The sequence below is a fragment of the Paramormyrops kingsleyae genome, chromosome 13 (assembly GCF_048594095.1).
Source record: "Paramormyrops kingsleyae isolate MSU_618 chromosome 13, PKINGS_0.4, whole genome shotgun sequence".
NCBI lineage: Eukaryota > Metazoa > Chordata > Actinopteri > Osteoglossiformes > Mormyridae > Paramormyrops > Paramormyrops kingsleyae.
In genome coordinates, this window is record NC_132809.1 from 26,717,415 (window position 1) to 26,732,599 (window position 15,185).

Consider the following 15,185-nt stretch of genomic DNA (forward strand, 5'->3'; position numbering starts at 1 on the left):
TGTCAGTTGGACGCTTGTTTGCCTGCCTGCTCACTGCTTCCCTGTGGTTTTGTCCTCAGACGTTAGACCAAATTAAGAGGTAATGGTGAGATTTTTATGACATACAGGACTGTTTCTCTGACATCTAAGGTACGATTCAGCAAGATCTGCAGAGATCTTGGTGAGAATTTGTTGTGGACTGATGGATCTCCAGTTCTTAAAGGATACTGATAAGCGTCTGTTAGGTTTAGGATTATTTTCAGTTTTATGAATACAGACTGAACCAGTATTTCAGGCTCAAGAAATTCTTAACTGGAAGCCTGAAATTGTTTTACTATTAGAGCACTGCAGGTTTTCCTGACTGACACTGCAGCTAAAGTACTTTTACTCAAAAAATATTACCTGCCAAGTTCCTGGCAGGTAACATGAACCAGGAACCACCAGCAGTGAATTCTCCAGCCACATGAGTTTCAGACCAACCTGGGTGATGGGCCTGCCTTCCACAGAAGCTTACCCTGCTAAAAATGTGCAGGAAACGATGCCTTTCTTGAGGAGACTTTGTTCAAACTCACGTTTCAAATATGGCAATGTGCTATCCTTCTAGCAAATTCCACAGATCTTACGCAGCCGCAATCAAGGTATAGTGTTGCGCGGTGGAACCGCCCGGTCGTCATGCCGATTATGCGGACCCCCCCAGACTATGTTTATTCTCGCGGTGATCCCTGTCTCCCCATTTGTATTCGGCTGACAGACGCGTAGTTGCGGTTGGAATTTGAAGACGACCACACATTTTGGGAGTCAGGCCTCGTTTCTGCCCTAAGCCAAACTCCCGGTCTCTCACACTTTCTGAGTAAAGCATATATCTTCGATGTGCGTACAGAGAGTGCTGAACAAGCTGACACGCGGTTAAGGTATAGGGGATCATTTTAAGCAGAGCCTTCTATCCAAATAATTTAGCACTAGTGCTCTGTAATTTACCGTGTGAAAGCTTCTGCTTTTGGTACACGCAGTACGCATCACTGTATTCTCGCCTGGGCTTGCAGACCGCCTGTCACTGGATAATTCTGTATTTCTCTGCAGTATAAACCTGTTGGAATGAGGCTGTCGCCCACACTGGTGCTGAAACGTGGAGGTCCGTGCTGTGGGAAGCCCATCTTTGGATGGTAGTCTTGTACCGTGTAAGTTTGGCATCCCTGTGCTGTTAGTAAGCTTCCTTAAAGGGAATGCCGGCAGTAGGAAGCCATACTCACTGTCTATCTGCAGCTACTGCTGGTCCTCCAGAAGACGGTCTGCTTCTGAGATGGCCTGTGGTGTTCTGAGGCTGTGTTCAAAGTTCAAAGTATCTGACAGAGCTTCAGATACCCCCTCGAGCTGGATCTCATGTAGGACATTCCAGCACGTTCTCCAGCATGGCCCGACAAACTGAATAAGTGTTGCCAGAGAGAATTTGCATGTCACAAGGGGCTCAGGCGTGGTGCGATCAGACCGCCAGCCATGTGACCTCACTGCTCCTGGTTCCTGCTTCTCTGCTGTTCGGCACGGAGAAGCCGGTCTTCTGTCTCCCTCTCTCAGACACTTAGCATCGTGTATCTTTTACAAGGAAGGCAGTTCAAATCATGGCTGCCCCATCATTTGAACCCAAACACCAACCTAGGAGGACACTTCAGCTGACAAGCAGGGAATCAGCTAGGCTCAGGTGTGATGGATGGGGTGGGTGGCCTGGCCATCCCATAATACTTCAGCCTCTGACCTCAGCATCCTTCTTTTGTCTCGATTCATTGTAAATCCAGACCTCCATTAATTAAACCAGACAAGCTGCGATAGGCTTTTCATGCCCCCCGTAAAAGGGACACCAGCGATCCGTGACTCTGAATCAGCACCTCCAGCTCGTGTCAGAGGTGCAGGGGCTGCTGATTAGTGCTGGTTTTGTACCCCCACCCCGCTGCCCCATGTCACGCCGTTTGATTTTAATGGATGAAGTTAACAGTCCGGACCGCTGCCTGTTTAGACAGCTGATTCACAACGTTGGCTGTCGCCAGTGGTGGACCTGCACTTTGGATGATGCACGTTGGGCCTGGCAAAGTAAATCAGTTTGTATGGAGAATCGAGCAGCCAGAGAACAAGGTTTTCTCTGTACAGATCACTGCTGGCCAGATCGGGGTGATTCTCGCTAAAGTGTGATTTTTCCCGCCCCTTAATCCAACACTTTTTGTGCAGTAAGTTGGAATGTAAGATGTTCCCCAGTAACACACTCCTGTTTCAAGCTGCAGGTAGGGTTACCTACACAAGGGCTCTGGCTGGACGTTAGACAGATTGCCTCCCACTCATTGGTCACATGGAATGACCCACCTGCCCAGCAGTGAGGTTTGAGGGCTCCCGCTGATCCAATCTCCTATCCATTATACGTGTTTATAATCACAGTCATATTTATGCATTGGGATCTGAAGTATTACAAAAATGTCAGATAAACAAATAAATCTAATTGTTTTGTCTGATTCTTGGGTGGTCCTCCAGTAAAGATTGTTCTAGATTTTTTTCCCCCCAGCTGGATTTTTGTCCCACCGTTAACAGGTCAAGAGGCTCCTAGCTGGTGGCCCTAACGGTGTTTCCATGTTTTGTGTAGGTCCTAAGATCAGTGGGACTGTTCCCCGCTCTTTCACTTACACATTGATATCTGACACACTTCAAAGCTGGATGCTGAAATCTGCTACCTACTATTCAAAGAGCCCCCAAGGGCACTATAGGAATGTCTCCTGCCTTCCCAACGATAAACACCAGGCCACTTAAAAACCTGCCTGCGACTTCAAGCACCCAGAACCACACCCCCTCATTGAAGCCACCTTCCCTGGCCCCCACGCCAGTCTCCCTTCATGGGCTCCTGCGCACACGGGATCTCAATGCTGATTAGCCCTTGGGGGGGGGGGGGGGGGTGGGGTGGGTCTTTTGGCAGCGGCCAGTGAGAGCTCTGGAGGTCATATTCCGGAATGCTTGGAATCCTGAGCCCCGCCCCTGCGTGTTCCAAATGAGCCGCCTGGACACGACTGGAGATACTTAACAGTAGGCCGGGGGGGGGGGGAGGCAGATGTCTGTGTGAGGCTTTTGGCCAATCAGGTGCCTTCAGTGTTGCTGTCAGCCTATCTGCAGGAGGCTGCTCTGTTTTTGAAACGGCTGGACGGGCTTCTGCGGCGAAGGAGGCCCTCCTTCTCCGTGACATGTCTCCTGTAAGCTACACGAGCCTAAAAATACCCAACATTATCACAGGTAATTATTTCGACCTAAAGAAATACAGGCCATTGTTCCACATATTTTTCTCTGAAACGAATCTTGTGATAATACTGCAGCCCCTCGGGGACTGCACTGGCAAGCATGTGAAAGCAGCGTGTTTTCCTGCTAACTTGGAAAAAGAAGTTTCTTTGGAAGCATGGTGTGTTATTCTGTGGTTTCAGATTACAGTGACACATACTTCTGTACACTGGACTGTAAGGCAGAGATTCATAAACAGAAAAATAACACTGCAGGTTCTGAGTACTGTTACTGTTAACTTATTGAACAATGTATTAGACAGGGGTATTCAGTCAGGTGCATCTGCAATATATTTCCTTCTGACCTCCTATCGAGCTATAACCCCAATTCTCATGGCCCCTATTGTTCATGTGGCCCATGCTGGAATGTCTCAGTTGTTATGTGTCATTAAGCCCCTATATTATATCACTTTTGGTTTCTCAACCTATATTTCCAAGCTGTCCATCTTCAGCTTATCTGATACACCATCTGTCAGTGTGTTTACCCGATTGGCCACATTCTGAGACTGGCTCGATGCGGTCAGAGAGCTCGCTGAACTGAACAACTGCTGTGGATGTGTCTGAATGCTGCTATACTGGTTGGTTTAAGACTGCTTTTGACCCTCTGAAAAATGTGTGGGTAAACAGTCGCAGTGAGCGGAGAGATTCGATAGCCTGGGAGAACCCAGACGTCTGCATGATGTTTGTTACCATGAGTATGGATGAGTGGAACTTCACAGAGGTGGATGCATGAAAAAGGCAGGTGGGATAGAGAGAGAGAGAGAGTGTGCAGTCTGTTGTTTTGTTTTTTAGGCAAAGACTGTTGTCATCACTGATTTGTGCTTAATGATAACTGGACAGCTGCCAAAAACACTTTTTGGTTAAAATAAAAAAATAAATGCTGATTTGATACACCTTTTCATAGGTAATGCCCAGAGTAACTGAAAATGTTAAGTCATTGGTGCCTCAATTGTCATTTCTCTGTTCCCGTACATGCAACCTCATTTAGTTCCAAGTAATTCGCTGCTGGGGCTGAATCGAATTTTGCCAGCCAAACCTGATCTTTTGCATAGCTGTCATTTTGGCCCAGCAGGCCGGGATCATGTGACCCATGACTTCATAGCAGACAAAAACAGGGAAGCGTCTCCCTGAGTAACAGGACCAGTCTGAGTTTCCAAAGTCTGCTTTTCCTGGACCGACGAGTGGGGGGGACAAAGAAATCGAGCTCTAGGTGGGAATTTCGATCTGTGCCATGTATTCACGGCTGTCAGCGTGAGGCCTGGAACGGGTTCGAAAGCAGTAGCTGTGGTGGCTATTTAACCATTTCGTGGCATATCATTGCTGGGGGGTGGGGGGGTGGTGTGGCTCAGCGGGTTGGGACTCTGATCGGAAGGCCGCCAGTTCAAATCCCGAGGCCTAAAGTTTGTTGACCCCTCAGCAAGGACCTTCACCCCCAATTCATAGGTATGACAGTGCCCCAGTTAGCATTAGCTGCTAAGTATAAACAGGAGTGCATAACACCATGATTTTTTTCACCCTTGTCTGCTGCCCTGGGTTAGATCCACAATTCCCTGTTCTGTGCCCCTGGTCCAGCCACCTGCCTTTAGAGCCAGTCCCATTACAGGAACCCCCACAGGCAGACGGCTGCGAGGCGCTGCAGAAGCTGGCAGGCCACGCTGAACATTATGGCTGGCTGCTGGGGGAATTTGGCCTGGCCGGCCTTGTCGGAATGACCTCGGCTTTGATCTCCTTCCAGGAGCGTAAATGGCGGCCAGGGCAGCGGCATGGCCGGGTTTGCTGGGATGCCCCAGGAGAGATACGGCATCACGTGACACTGTCCCCAGGGCCTTGGTGCCGTCCCTGCCGGTGTTTCCCGGTCCAGTCCTTGGGGACCCCCAGACTGTCTGGCAGACAGTTTTGGTTTTATCTTCAGAACCTTCTCACCATTAAAATATACACAGACGCTCCTCTACTTACGAACGAGATACGTCCCGAACTTAAAATGTTCGTAAGTCCTTATTCAACATCATTTTAAGGGTATACGCAAGTACTACGATGCTGAGAGTACGCACGCTGCGCTGCTGCGTGGTGGGAGTAGCGGCCAGAAGTCATACTAGTCGGAATTGGCGTGCAGAAAAATAATTGATGTTGCGGACAGGAAACGGGAGCCCAATGAACGGAATTTGACCTTACAGTCCTCTTCGTTCGTATGTCTGAAAGTTCGTAAGTTGAAAGTGTCAGCGTCAGTGTGTATATATGTCCTATACAATATTGTATAATATGTTTATGTATGTAAATGTATATGTGTGTGTGTGTGTGTGTTTTTAACTTCATGCAGGCTGGGACAGTGCGTGACTCCATGGCCAAATCCCTTTACGGTGCTCTGTTTGACTGGATCGTGTTCAGGATCAATCACGCGCTGCTCAACAACAGGGACTTGGAGGAAAGAGCCAAGGTAAGACCGAAGCAAGGCGCTGCGGCATTACCGTAAAGCCTTTTCTAAGTGTGCATGCAGCCTAAGGTGTGGTTAAGGGAAGCGCACTTGGGAAGGTACAAAAAGCCCCCCCTTGGTTGTGAAACAAATAGGAAGATGAAACAATTTGCTAGTTTATGACTTCCTGTCGGTTGACAATGATTCGACACCAGAGCCTTGATGAGTATGTGACTTTGGTTCCACACTAGACAACACTGGCCTTGCACATCTTTTAGCAGTTGTTCATGGGGGGGGGATTTCATCTCGGTGTGTAGCTGCTGGGGGTGGGGGATTCAGGGAACACCACCTCTACTCCCCATCTTCTTGCATTCCTCTGAGCTGAGTGAAAATCCGGAGATTGTACAGCCCCCGTAATCATGATAAACGCCAGCCGGGGAGCTGCCGGTCTGTTTCATAACTATACCCCTTGTCTGAGGTATTCCTTTAGGTCATCGTGAGTAATGGAATCGGTTATAAAACCAACGGTGCGATATAAAAATAAATACATGCACAGTCTGTTTTTTACATGCATTTAATTCACAAATAAACATCTTACGCAACAGATATTGTTCACAGCACTCGTGGTTACAGTCCCTGATTTCCTCTTCAGTTTAGTATAGAAGGTTGATTTGGGATCAGAGACCCATGTAGCCCACTTAAGGCAATTCCCCCCTGCCGCACCCTTTTCAGATCCTATCCATTGGAGTGCTGGACATTTTCGGGTTTGAGGACTATGAGAACAACAGCTTCGAGCAGTTCTGCATCAACTTCGCCAATGAGAGGCTGCAGCATTACTTCAACCAGCATACCTTCAAGCTGGAGCAGGTGAGCTGTCGCTGCCGTGGTCAACCCCCCCCCCCCCCCATTTACGTTTGATGTCTAAATTCATCACGTTTCGGCTAACCCTGCCTCTGAGTTTGCTGCCTGTCCTATCTTGTCTTCTCTGTGGGGCACTAGTTCATTATGGGGCCTGGTTATGTCCCACAAGGCTTCCTTTCTCAAGGGAAGCTTCATTAAACTTGACACACGATTCAGATTCACGCCTCAGAGGGCAGGATGCTCTGTGATTGGCCCACTTTGGGACAGATTGTGTTTTCACACTAACTTACCCCCTCCCTGTTCTATGCCTGTATGTTTAACCTATAACCAAAGCCATAGGGGGAATGATCTGGGGGCAGAACTGCACAGATTTGACTTTAATGAGCCGTGTCCGTTGTGTGTGTGTGTGTGTGGGGGGGGGGGGGTACGTTGGTACTTGGGGGGGTTGATGTGGTTGAAAAGAGCAGCCACTTTCTGGTAGCGCTCTGCTCTTAGTGCAGCCGCTATCCGACTCGTGCCCATTTCCTGCCGTCGTTCACCATCGCAGCTTGCAGCCCCACAGATGTCAAAGGTCAGAGTGCAGGCGGGAGATCTGTTTGGCTTTTCCTTTATTTTGAGGCTGTGGGGACCATTTTTTCAGGGCAAACTCAATTTTATAAAAATCTGTGACCGCGATCAAAAAACTAAAAATGCCAAAAGTCTTGTATTTTGTTTGGTTACTTAAAGCTAAGGTTACGGCTGGGTACAATTAAGGTTGTCATTGTTGGAATACAAATGAATGGATGGTCCCCACAAAGATATTAATACAAACGTGTGTGTGTGTGTGTGTGTGTGTGTATGTGTGTGTGTGTGCGCACGCATGTGTGTGATCACACCACTTTGGAACATGCTAGATTCAGGGCTCTTATGTAAGCAGGACTGGTTAAGCCTGGTTGTACATGAATTGAACTTTCAGTTAAAAGCTGCACTTCATCTAAAACATCCCTTTAGGTGTGGTCAGGATTGCAAACCATCGTTTTAGACTGATTGACCCCCCTTCACCGGCAGAGATCCTCTGCAATCTTCACCTTGAGTTCTCCTCCATGTACATGCCCCTCAGGTGGAGCCCTTCCACAGCGAGAACATCTCACGTTCATATACTCTCCAGGTTTTTGGAGAAGATGCTCCCGTTGGCCAATGATGGTCAGTGTTACCAGGGTGGATTATGGGATTTTTTTCAGAGTGCCTCTCCTTTTGGTCTCTCTGCATTTACATTTGATTTATTCAGCAGACGCTTCATGCAAAATGTTTTTTTTTTTTTTTTTTTTTTTTTTTTTTGAGAAAGCAAGTTCCTGGAGCAATTAGGATTAAGGGTCTTGCTCAAGAGCCCAACGGCGAAATCATGTCATCAGTGCCATTTAATATTACCAAGCTAACACACCTCAACCGTAACGCGCTTCCCTTTTGCTTTTGTCAGGGCCAGTGCTGTTTGATTTTGCTCAGGAACATGCGTGTACCTGCCCTTTCAAACAGCGCTGTGGTTTCCCGCGTCTCTCTCAGCCCGTATGCCGCTATGCTCCCCAGGGGAAAAGTAATTGTACCTTTCTTCATGTTTGCATTTTTGACCACCGAACGTTATCAGATGTTCAAACAAAACTGCACAGCAGATAAAAAAAGAAACACGGGCGCGCAAATTCCCCCAACCGTCATGCCAGCATTATTTACCGTTATCATTAGTGACACCAGCGTAAGGTCCTGCATTCATTGGTCACCCCCCCCCCCCCACTCCCCCCCCCCCCCCACTCCCACAGACTGACCCCTTCATCTCAGTGACACTTGGGGGTTTAAGATCATAAGCTGCTTTTTCAGCCTTTGCTGTTGGTCAGGTTTATTCACGTATTCTCAGGAACAGTTTCTTCTTGTTGCTCTGTCGAGATATGTCGTCTTTGTCATGGCAGAGTTACGAAGATTCACCTCAGCAGGGAATGAGAAAATCTCTGTATCCCTGTATGTTTTTCTTGTTTTCTTTTGGACTTTCTAGATGATTCTTTTGGACTTTCTAGATGATTCTTTTGGACTTTCTAGATGATTTTGCACCTTCTTTTTGGAGACACTTTCACTGTGTCAACCGCTCCGCATTTGGACAGCGTGGTCCTGACTGTGGTTTTAGTGGGGCCTCAGGCTGAGGGATTAGCTCTGTAAGTCTGATAGGCATCAAGAACTTGAGGTCTTCCGGAATTCGTTTCAATCATGGCGTGACGTCCCTCTAGAACTTGAGTGTTGACAACGTTACTCTGATGGCTACTTAGATTTATATTGTGAATGACTGGCACAAATGAAGCCTTATTGTTTCTCCAACAGCTGATCTTAATTATGTGTTTGTTTGGGATTCAGTTAGCTATGGGGGCAGAAGAGTTTTCTATTTTCCATTTTTAAATACACCTAAAGGACGCACACTTGAATACGTTGTAGAGGAAACTATGATGTAATTTCCAACATTCACGGCAGTAAGTCAGAACACGGGAGTAAGTCTGAACAGCAGTGTGTGTGTGTGTGTGTGTGTGTGTGTGTGTGTGTGTGTGTGTGTGTGTGTGTGTGTGTGTGTGTGTGTGTGTGTGTGTGTGTGTGTGTGTGTGTGTGGGGTGGGGGGCGGGGGTTGGTTTCAGAGACCTGTAACATGGGGGTCCTGCTCCTGCCACTGTCATAGTGTCACAGCCCCGTGGGTAAGGCTACAAAGGGGTGGTGTGTGATTCAGTGGGTTAGGATCTTGCCTGTGATCGGAAGGCCGTTGGTTCAAATCCCTGGATCAGCAAACCGATTGGGCCCTTGAGCAAGGCCCTTAACCTCTAGTCTGACCCTGTTAACATCAATGTGTAAGTGGAAAATTAATATTTTTACTTGTTCTGCATTGATATCCAGTATTTATAGATGCATAGATAGATTGATGGGTGGATGGATGGTGTCCCAGGAGGGACATTATTGCTGATAGGGGTGAATCAGAGTGGGGCTGTGGTCAGGTCTGCTTTCTTGTGTCCTTCCTGTAGTGCACTTATGTAGTACAAGATGTTCCGGCCTATTGTAGGAGCACTGTTCTCTGTCCAGAGAGGTGCAGAGGAACAGGGATGAACAGATGGGAGTTCTGCCCTCCCCCCCACGTGGCTTTTGCTTAAGGGTCTCGGCAGGCTTGGATGCATTGGGTCCGGCGAGATTCTCAAGTGCCATTTCTGTCCACAGGAGAAGCCTGGGTGTCCAATATGGGGGGGGGGGGCTCTCGCTGCCTGTTACATGCTCAGGGAGGCTCTCCACCATTAAGGGTGATGCTAACTGCTTCTTCAGTGGCCACAATTAACCTGATCGCTGTGAATATCAGGGAACTGACACAGTCAAGCAAAACACGTGGGATGATGGAGTCGTGATATTTACGACGGGAATAAGCCTGGAAGCATCTAATCTGTCATTTGATGGTATGGAGTCCTGTTTCTCCGTGTTTCTTGTTCCCTGCTTTGTGTCTCTGGGCTTCAGGGCTTGTGCAGGGGTTGTGGGTAAACTTTCATAAGCAGCAGCCAGTGGCACTCGATTATTTTTTGTTATTGAAACTCACAGGATTTAAACCTGATTATTTTCCTGACTACCCCCTCCCTCAACAACTTTCCCGGGGAAAACTGGGGCACCATGCCTTATTAGGATATGTTAAGCCCTATGCACCAATCGCATTTCCAGCATCTGTGGTGTTTATCATTTGTGTGGCGAGCCAGATAGACTCGTTTTGATTTTTCCCTCTGTCTGTTCAGCTTAGCTTGTACTTTTGGCTAAAGGAGGCCAAGGAGGAACGGATTCCAGTGATTCTTCGGAAAATCCTGCCTAGATCTTTTATTGTTTTGTCCCCCCCCCCCTACATGCAGCGACAGGAGCAGCTAAGCATTCTGGATGCTTTTCCTGATATTAGACCACAGAGGACGCGTATGGCTGTGAGAGGGAGGATTGAAACGTTAGATTTCCATTTTCACCCTTTTGATTTATTGTGTTGGCACCATCCCAGAATGGATGCAGAGTTGACAGTAATGGAACCATTTGGAAGCTGGTGGGGCTGGTGTCTGTTTTGTATTTCTAGAGCTTTCTAAACAACTCCCCACACTTGCTGTTTTCCTCTTTTGTGATGTCTCGTCCAAGGACTAATATAACTTTTACTATCCTACCCACCCTTAACCCTCTGTTTGCCATCCCAGCTGTCTGCGCGGGTCATCGCTAGCATGTAATGCTGCCGTCATGGTGATGTCACTGACACATCCATTCTTACTGCAGCGGTCGGGGAGGAAGTTCTGCTGAACGAGATCATCAGACTGTGGAGATTATCGATCAAAAGGAAAATGTCCCCAAGCACAAGATTAGCACTGAACCTTTAATCCATCTCCATCTCACTAGTTAATACCACATTGTGTTTTACATTTTTTACATTTTACATTTACCAGACTCGTTTATCCAAAGCAATGTGCAAGTGAGGCATAAGTCGACCAGGCATAAGTGCAGATAGGCTGAGCTTCCAGTCAATGCCCAGGTACAAGTGTAAGCAGTATTGGTGCAGCAGCTACACAAAATCTCTCAAAGAAAGTAAGGACCTAATAAAAGAACGGTTCAAATCAGCAGAAAGTGCAGCATTAAAAGCTTTCAGGGACCATGGAGTGGATTCAGGGTAGTAGTGGTGCTCCTAGAGCAGATGGGTCTTGAGGAGATCCTTGAAGGTGGAGAGGGAATCTGATGATGTCATGTTCTCATGGTTTGTGTGACTCTGACACTACATCACACCCCTAAAACATGCCTTTCTCTCCTCCTGTCCATCCCCCTCCACCTGTCCTCCATCCCACCTGCGTTTAGGAAGAGTACTGCACTGAGGGCATCAGCTGGCACAACATCGACTACATCGACAACAGCGGCTGCATCAGCCTGATTAGCCGGAAGCCCACAGCTCTCTTCCACCTGCTGGATGAGGAGTGCAAGTGAGTCTTCTCTACAGCTCCTGGGGGGCAGTGGCAGGGGGGGGGGGGGGGGTGGTGTATGTAGTGGTTAAAGAGCTGCATTTGTAGCCTTATTTCAGGTTCACTTCTTGGATTTTCTCATACTACCCTTGAACTGCTAAGTGTATAAATCTTAGGCTGTAAGACAATCTTTAGATAAAGATTATCGTTTGATACAGAAGTCCTTCCACTTGGAGCTTTAGTGATAGGCAAATGAAACTTCATGAACCATTTGCTGTATTTTTTGACCCCACTAGATGGTGCTCTTGGGTTGGTTTGGGGCATGCTTTGAGCCCTTTCTGAACAGATTGCACCATATAGTGGGCCCATCATTAGTTTACACAGTGCTAGTCAACCCGTCAGGTGACACTGGTGACCATCATCGAAGGAACCATCGACTAGCAAACCACTTGCACTTTCATCACCACATGGCCTTCATCTGGAACTGTGTAACGGATATTTTAAGTTTCACAGTTAATTTCCAGACCTTGCTTTCCGGTCATGTGTGCTTGTTATATATGTCTGCTTGCACCTGAGTATTTTTCTCTGTTCCCAGCAGTTTTGTAAATCAACGTGAAACGTCAGTGCCTGTTTCCATTGCACTGATGTTCGCGAGGTTTTTCTGGGCCCTGGGTGTTTTAACCGTAACACACAACTTGTGTCAAGATGGTTGTCAGGCCAAGCACCTGGTTATTTGGATTGTGTAAACATACATAATTTCTCTGAGACAAGTATGGAATGGGAATCAGTGTGTTTAGGCTTTTTTTCCAGAAAAACTCCTGTGTGTAGATTAAAAAACACGGGAAGGAGAAGATGGACTTCACCTGCCTTCCTTTAGATGAAATACTCATCTGGCAAGTAAAACAAAAGACGATCACATGCTAAACGAACAGTATCTGACATCAGCGTGGAATGTGTGTATCTCTCTCTAACGTTCTTTAACGTACAATGTTTACAGTTTTTAATACACTGGCTTATCTTACCGCACTTGGTTTGAGTTAAAGCTCATGTTCCTTGGCAGGTTGTACAATAACTAAGTTACTGTGTGTTTTTTTTGTTGTTTCTCTCTGCTAGACAAACTGGCTGAACTGCCATGAAAAAAAAATCCAATTTTTATTTAAGCGAGTGCAACCTTAGTTCCAGTGTAAATAATTTTTACGGGTGTCAGCGATCTCCCACCTATCCTGTCCAGAGTACTGGGGGGCCTGGAGCTCATCCCATATGGCACAAGACAGGAGTACACCCCAGTCAGGATGCCAGTCCATCACAGGCACATGCAGGCACACACTCATACACTCCCATAATACAGTTAACATAGACACACTGGCTACCCCAAATGCAGGCCTTTGGGCTGCAGTTAGAGATGCCACCCGTCCCTTTTAATACGGGATTGTCCCGTATTGGAAGAACTACTGTGTCTCATATTATATGGGGCGATACCGTATTATAAGGGATAGGTGGCAACTGTAGCTGCAGGAGGAAACCCACACAGCCAGGGGAGAACATGCAAACTCCATACAATCAAGCAGTCTGATAAAGACAAAACGTGCAGGTTTCAGTTGTTTTAAAAGTGCTATTTCAGGCAACAAAGTATTTGTCCTGCTTTATTTGCCTTGACTGCCCACGTTTAGAAATGTCAGCATTTTGTGTTTTGGCTGCACTGACTCAAAGATTTAAGGTTAACTGCATGTGACAGAATTTGGATTTGCTCAGTGGCAGAGAGATTTTGAGCGATTATGAAAACGTGGAGCTGGAAGCTCTGGGGTTTGGAGAACCTTCTGAGAAAAGCCCCAGATTGAGGCAATGAAGCATATTAAACAGACATGCACACTGTTAGCTGTTAGCATTCTCACCTTAGCTCTTAGACTGTTAGCTGTTAGCATCCTCGCCTTAGCTCTTAAACTTTTAGCTGTTAGCATCCTCGCCTTAGCTCTTAGGCTGTTAGCATCCTCGACTTAGCTCTTAGGCTGTTAGCTGTTAGCGTCCTCGCTTTAACTCTTAGACTGTTAGCTGTTAGCATCCACTTTCTGACTAGCTTTTCTTTTTGTCTGCGGCCTCGCATCAGTCTGTTACCCATTGGGATCGTGAATCAGCCACGGAGGACAAATAAGTGAATTATGTGTAGGAATACTATGTACTGTAGTTTATTTTCTGGTGACTGCTGGGTATTGTGTCTGACTCTTTAGTGTTTAATACATAGGCTACATCTCACACTACAGAACTGCATGGATATATTAACACATGGTCACATCTACTGATCAGATTTTATGCTTGTAGAATAATTCATAAATGAAATATTACATACATTTCTTTTATGTTATGTCTTAAGTTGAGATGTTTGAATTGAAAGAATTTTAAATGAATGAGATGCAGGTGTTTATTAAAATTTGCGTTGTTCGGGAATTGCATGGGACACCCAAGATGTTCTTGAAGTTCCTTTTAAGACCAAGGAGGGGGCCAGTCTGCTCCTGCTCCTCGTGTGGAGTATTATCTGTGTGCCCCCCCCCCCCCCCCCGCCCTCGCTGTCCCTCCTGGTGGTCCCGGCCACTCTGCATGCTCATGTGGTTGTAATAACCCTCCCCATGAAGGATGGGCTGTTTTGACAATGCGCAGGGTCACTAAAGGCCTCTCACACCGGCCTGCTCTCTGTTATTTGTGCGTAGGACCGCTAGGCTAATGGCTATTAATGTTTCAACAAAGCTCCGTACGTTTATGATTCCTGCACTTCTTGTTTATTGCAAACAGTTACACGAGGCACTAGTTAGCATGGCAAGCATGGTCATCATTATAGTTAGAATGATACCATCTTGGTCACAGGAAGTAGGCAGTATAAAAAAGATACACAGTATTCGGCTGTTTCTTTAAGGTGCTGTTTGGTAAGATGTTCTGTTATGTGATTGGCTGATTGCCATCAGCGTTCTTGGACAGTGATGGGTGGGGGGGGTCCCTATGCATGAATATAGCTGCTAATGCTAACGGCTCATCCCTCCCTTGTGTTACAGCTTCCCACAGGCCTCAAACCAGACTCTGCTGGACAAATTTAAGCGTCTGCATGAGGGAAACAGCTACATCGAGTTCCCAGCTGTTATGGAACCTGCATTCATCATCCGTCACTATGCTGGGAAAGTCAAGTACGGGGTCAAGGTAAGACAGCCGCAGGAATCGCGATGACGTATATTGGAACTTTTTGTTTGGAATAGCTAAATCAGATTCAGTGAGGGGGTTTCATGATCCAGCATCATGTAATATTAGCACATCTATCACTGTAACTAATAAGACATTTTTCTGGCACACTGATTTTGTCAACTCATTTTTTTTTTTTTGTCCTTGAGTGTTGGCCAGATTGGATGGATTTCAGCTTGTCTGTGGATGTTGTGGGAGGTAGTTTTTGTAACCAGCCCAGATACTTTAGAACTGGTGCAGGTTGTCAACCACCCATCATGCTGTTATCTATTTTGCCCAGAGGGCTTGATACTGAATTGGCATCTTGCTGGACTTTTCACACGACTCCTGTCTATGTAAACCCATCCAATACTCCTACTGATTGACCACAATGTATTGGACTTCATGAAGAGCTGTCATATTTACTGCATCAGTGTTTCTCAGCCCGAACCTCTGGGACATTTTTGTACCTTCCCAGCT

The 15,185-nt window shown here is 46.7% G+C and overlaps 1 protein-coding gene across 6 annotated transcripts in view; it reads left to right on the forward strand.

The window, feature by feature from the left end:
• Positions 1 to 15,185, forward strand: part of LOC111857386 (unconventional myosin-IXAa-like) — a 101,575-nt gene that overhangs the window by 55,188 nt on the left and 31,202 nt on the right. For all 6 annotated transcript variants that reach the window (XM_072698483.1, XM_072698485.1, XM_072698484.1 and 3 more), the window contains exons 10-13: positions 5,599 to 5,715; positions 6,424 to 6,558; positions 11,404 to 11,525; positions 14,546 to 14,687. In XM_072698483.1, the coding sequence (XP_072554584.1) occupies positions 5,599 to 5,715; positions 6,424 to 6,558; positions 11,404 to 11,525; positions 14,546 to 14,687 (516 nt within the window). The remainder of the gene's footprint in view (positions 1 to 5,598; positions 5,716 to 6,423; positions 6,559 to 11,403; positions 11,526 to 14,545; positions 14,688 to 15,185) is intronic.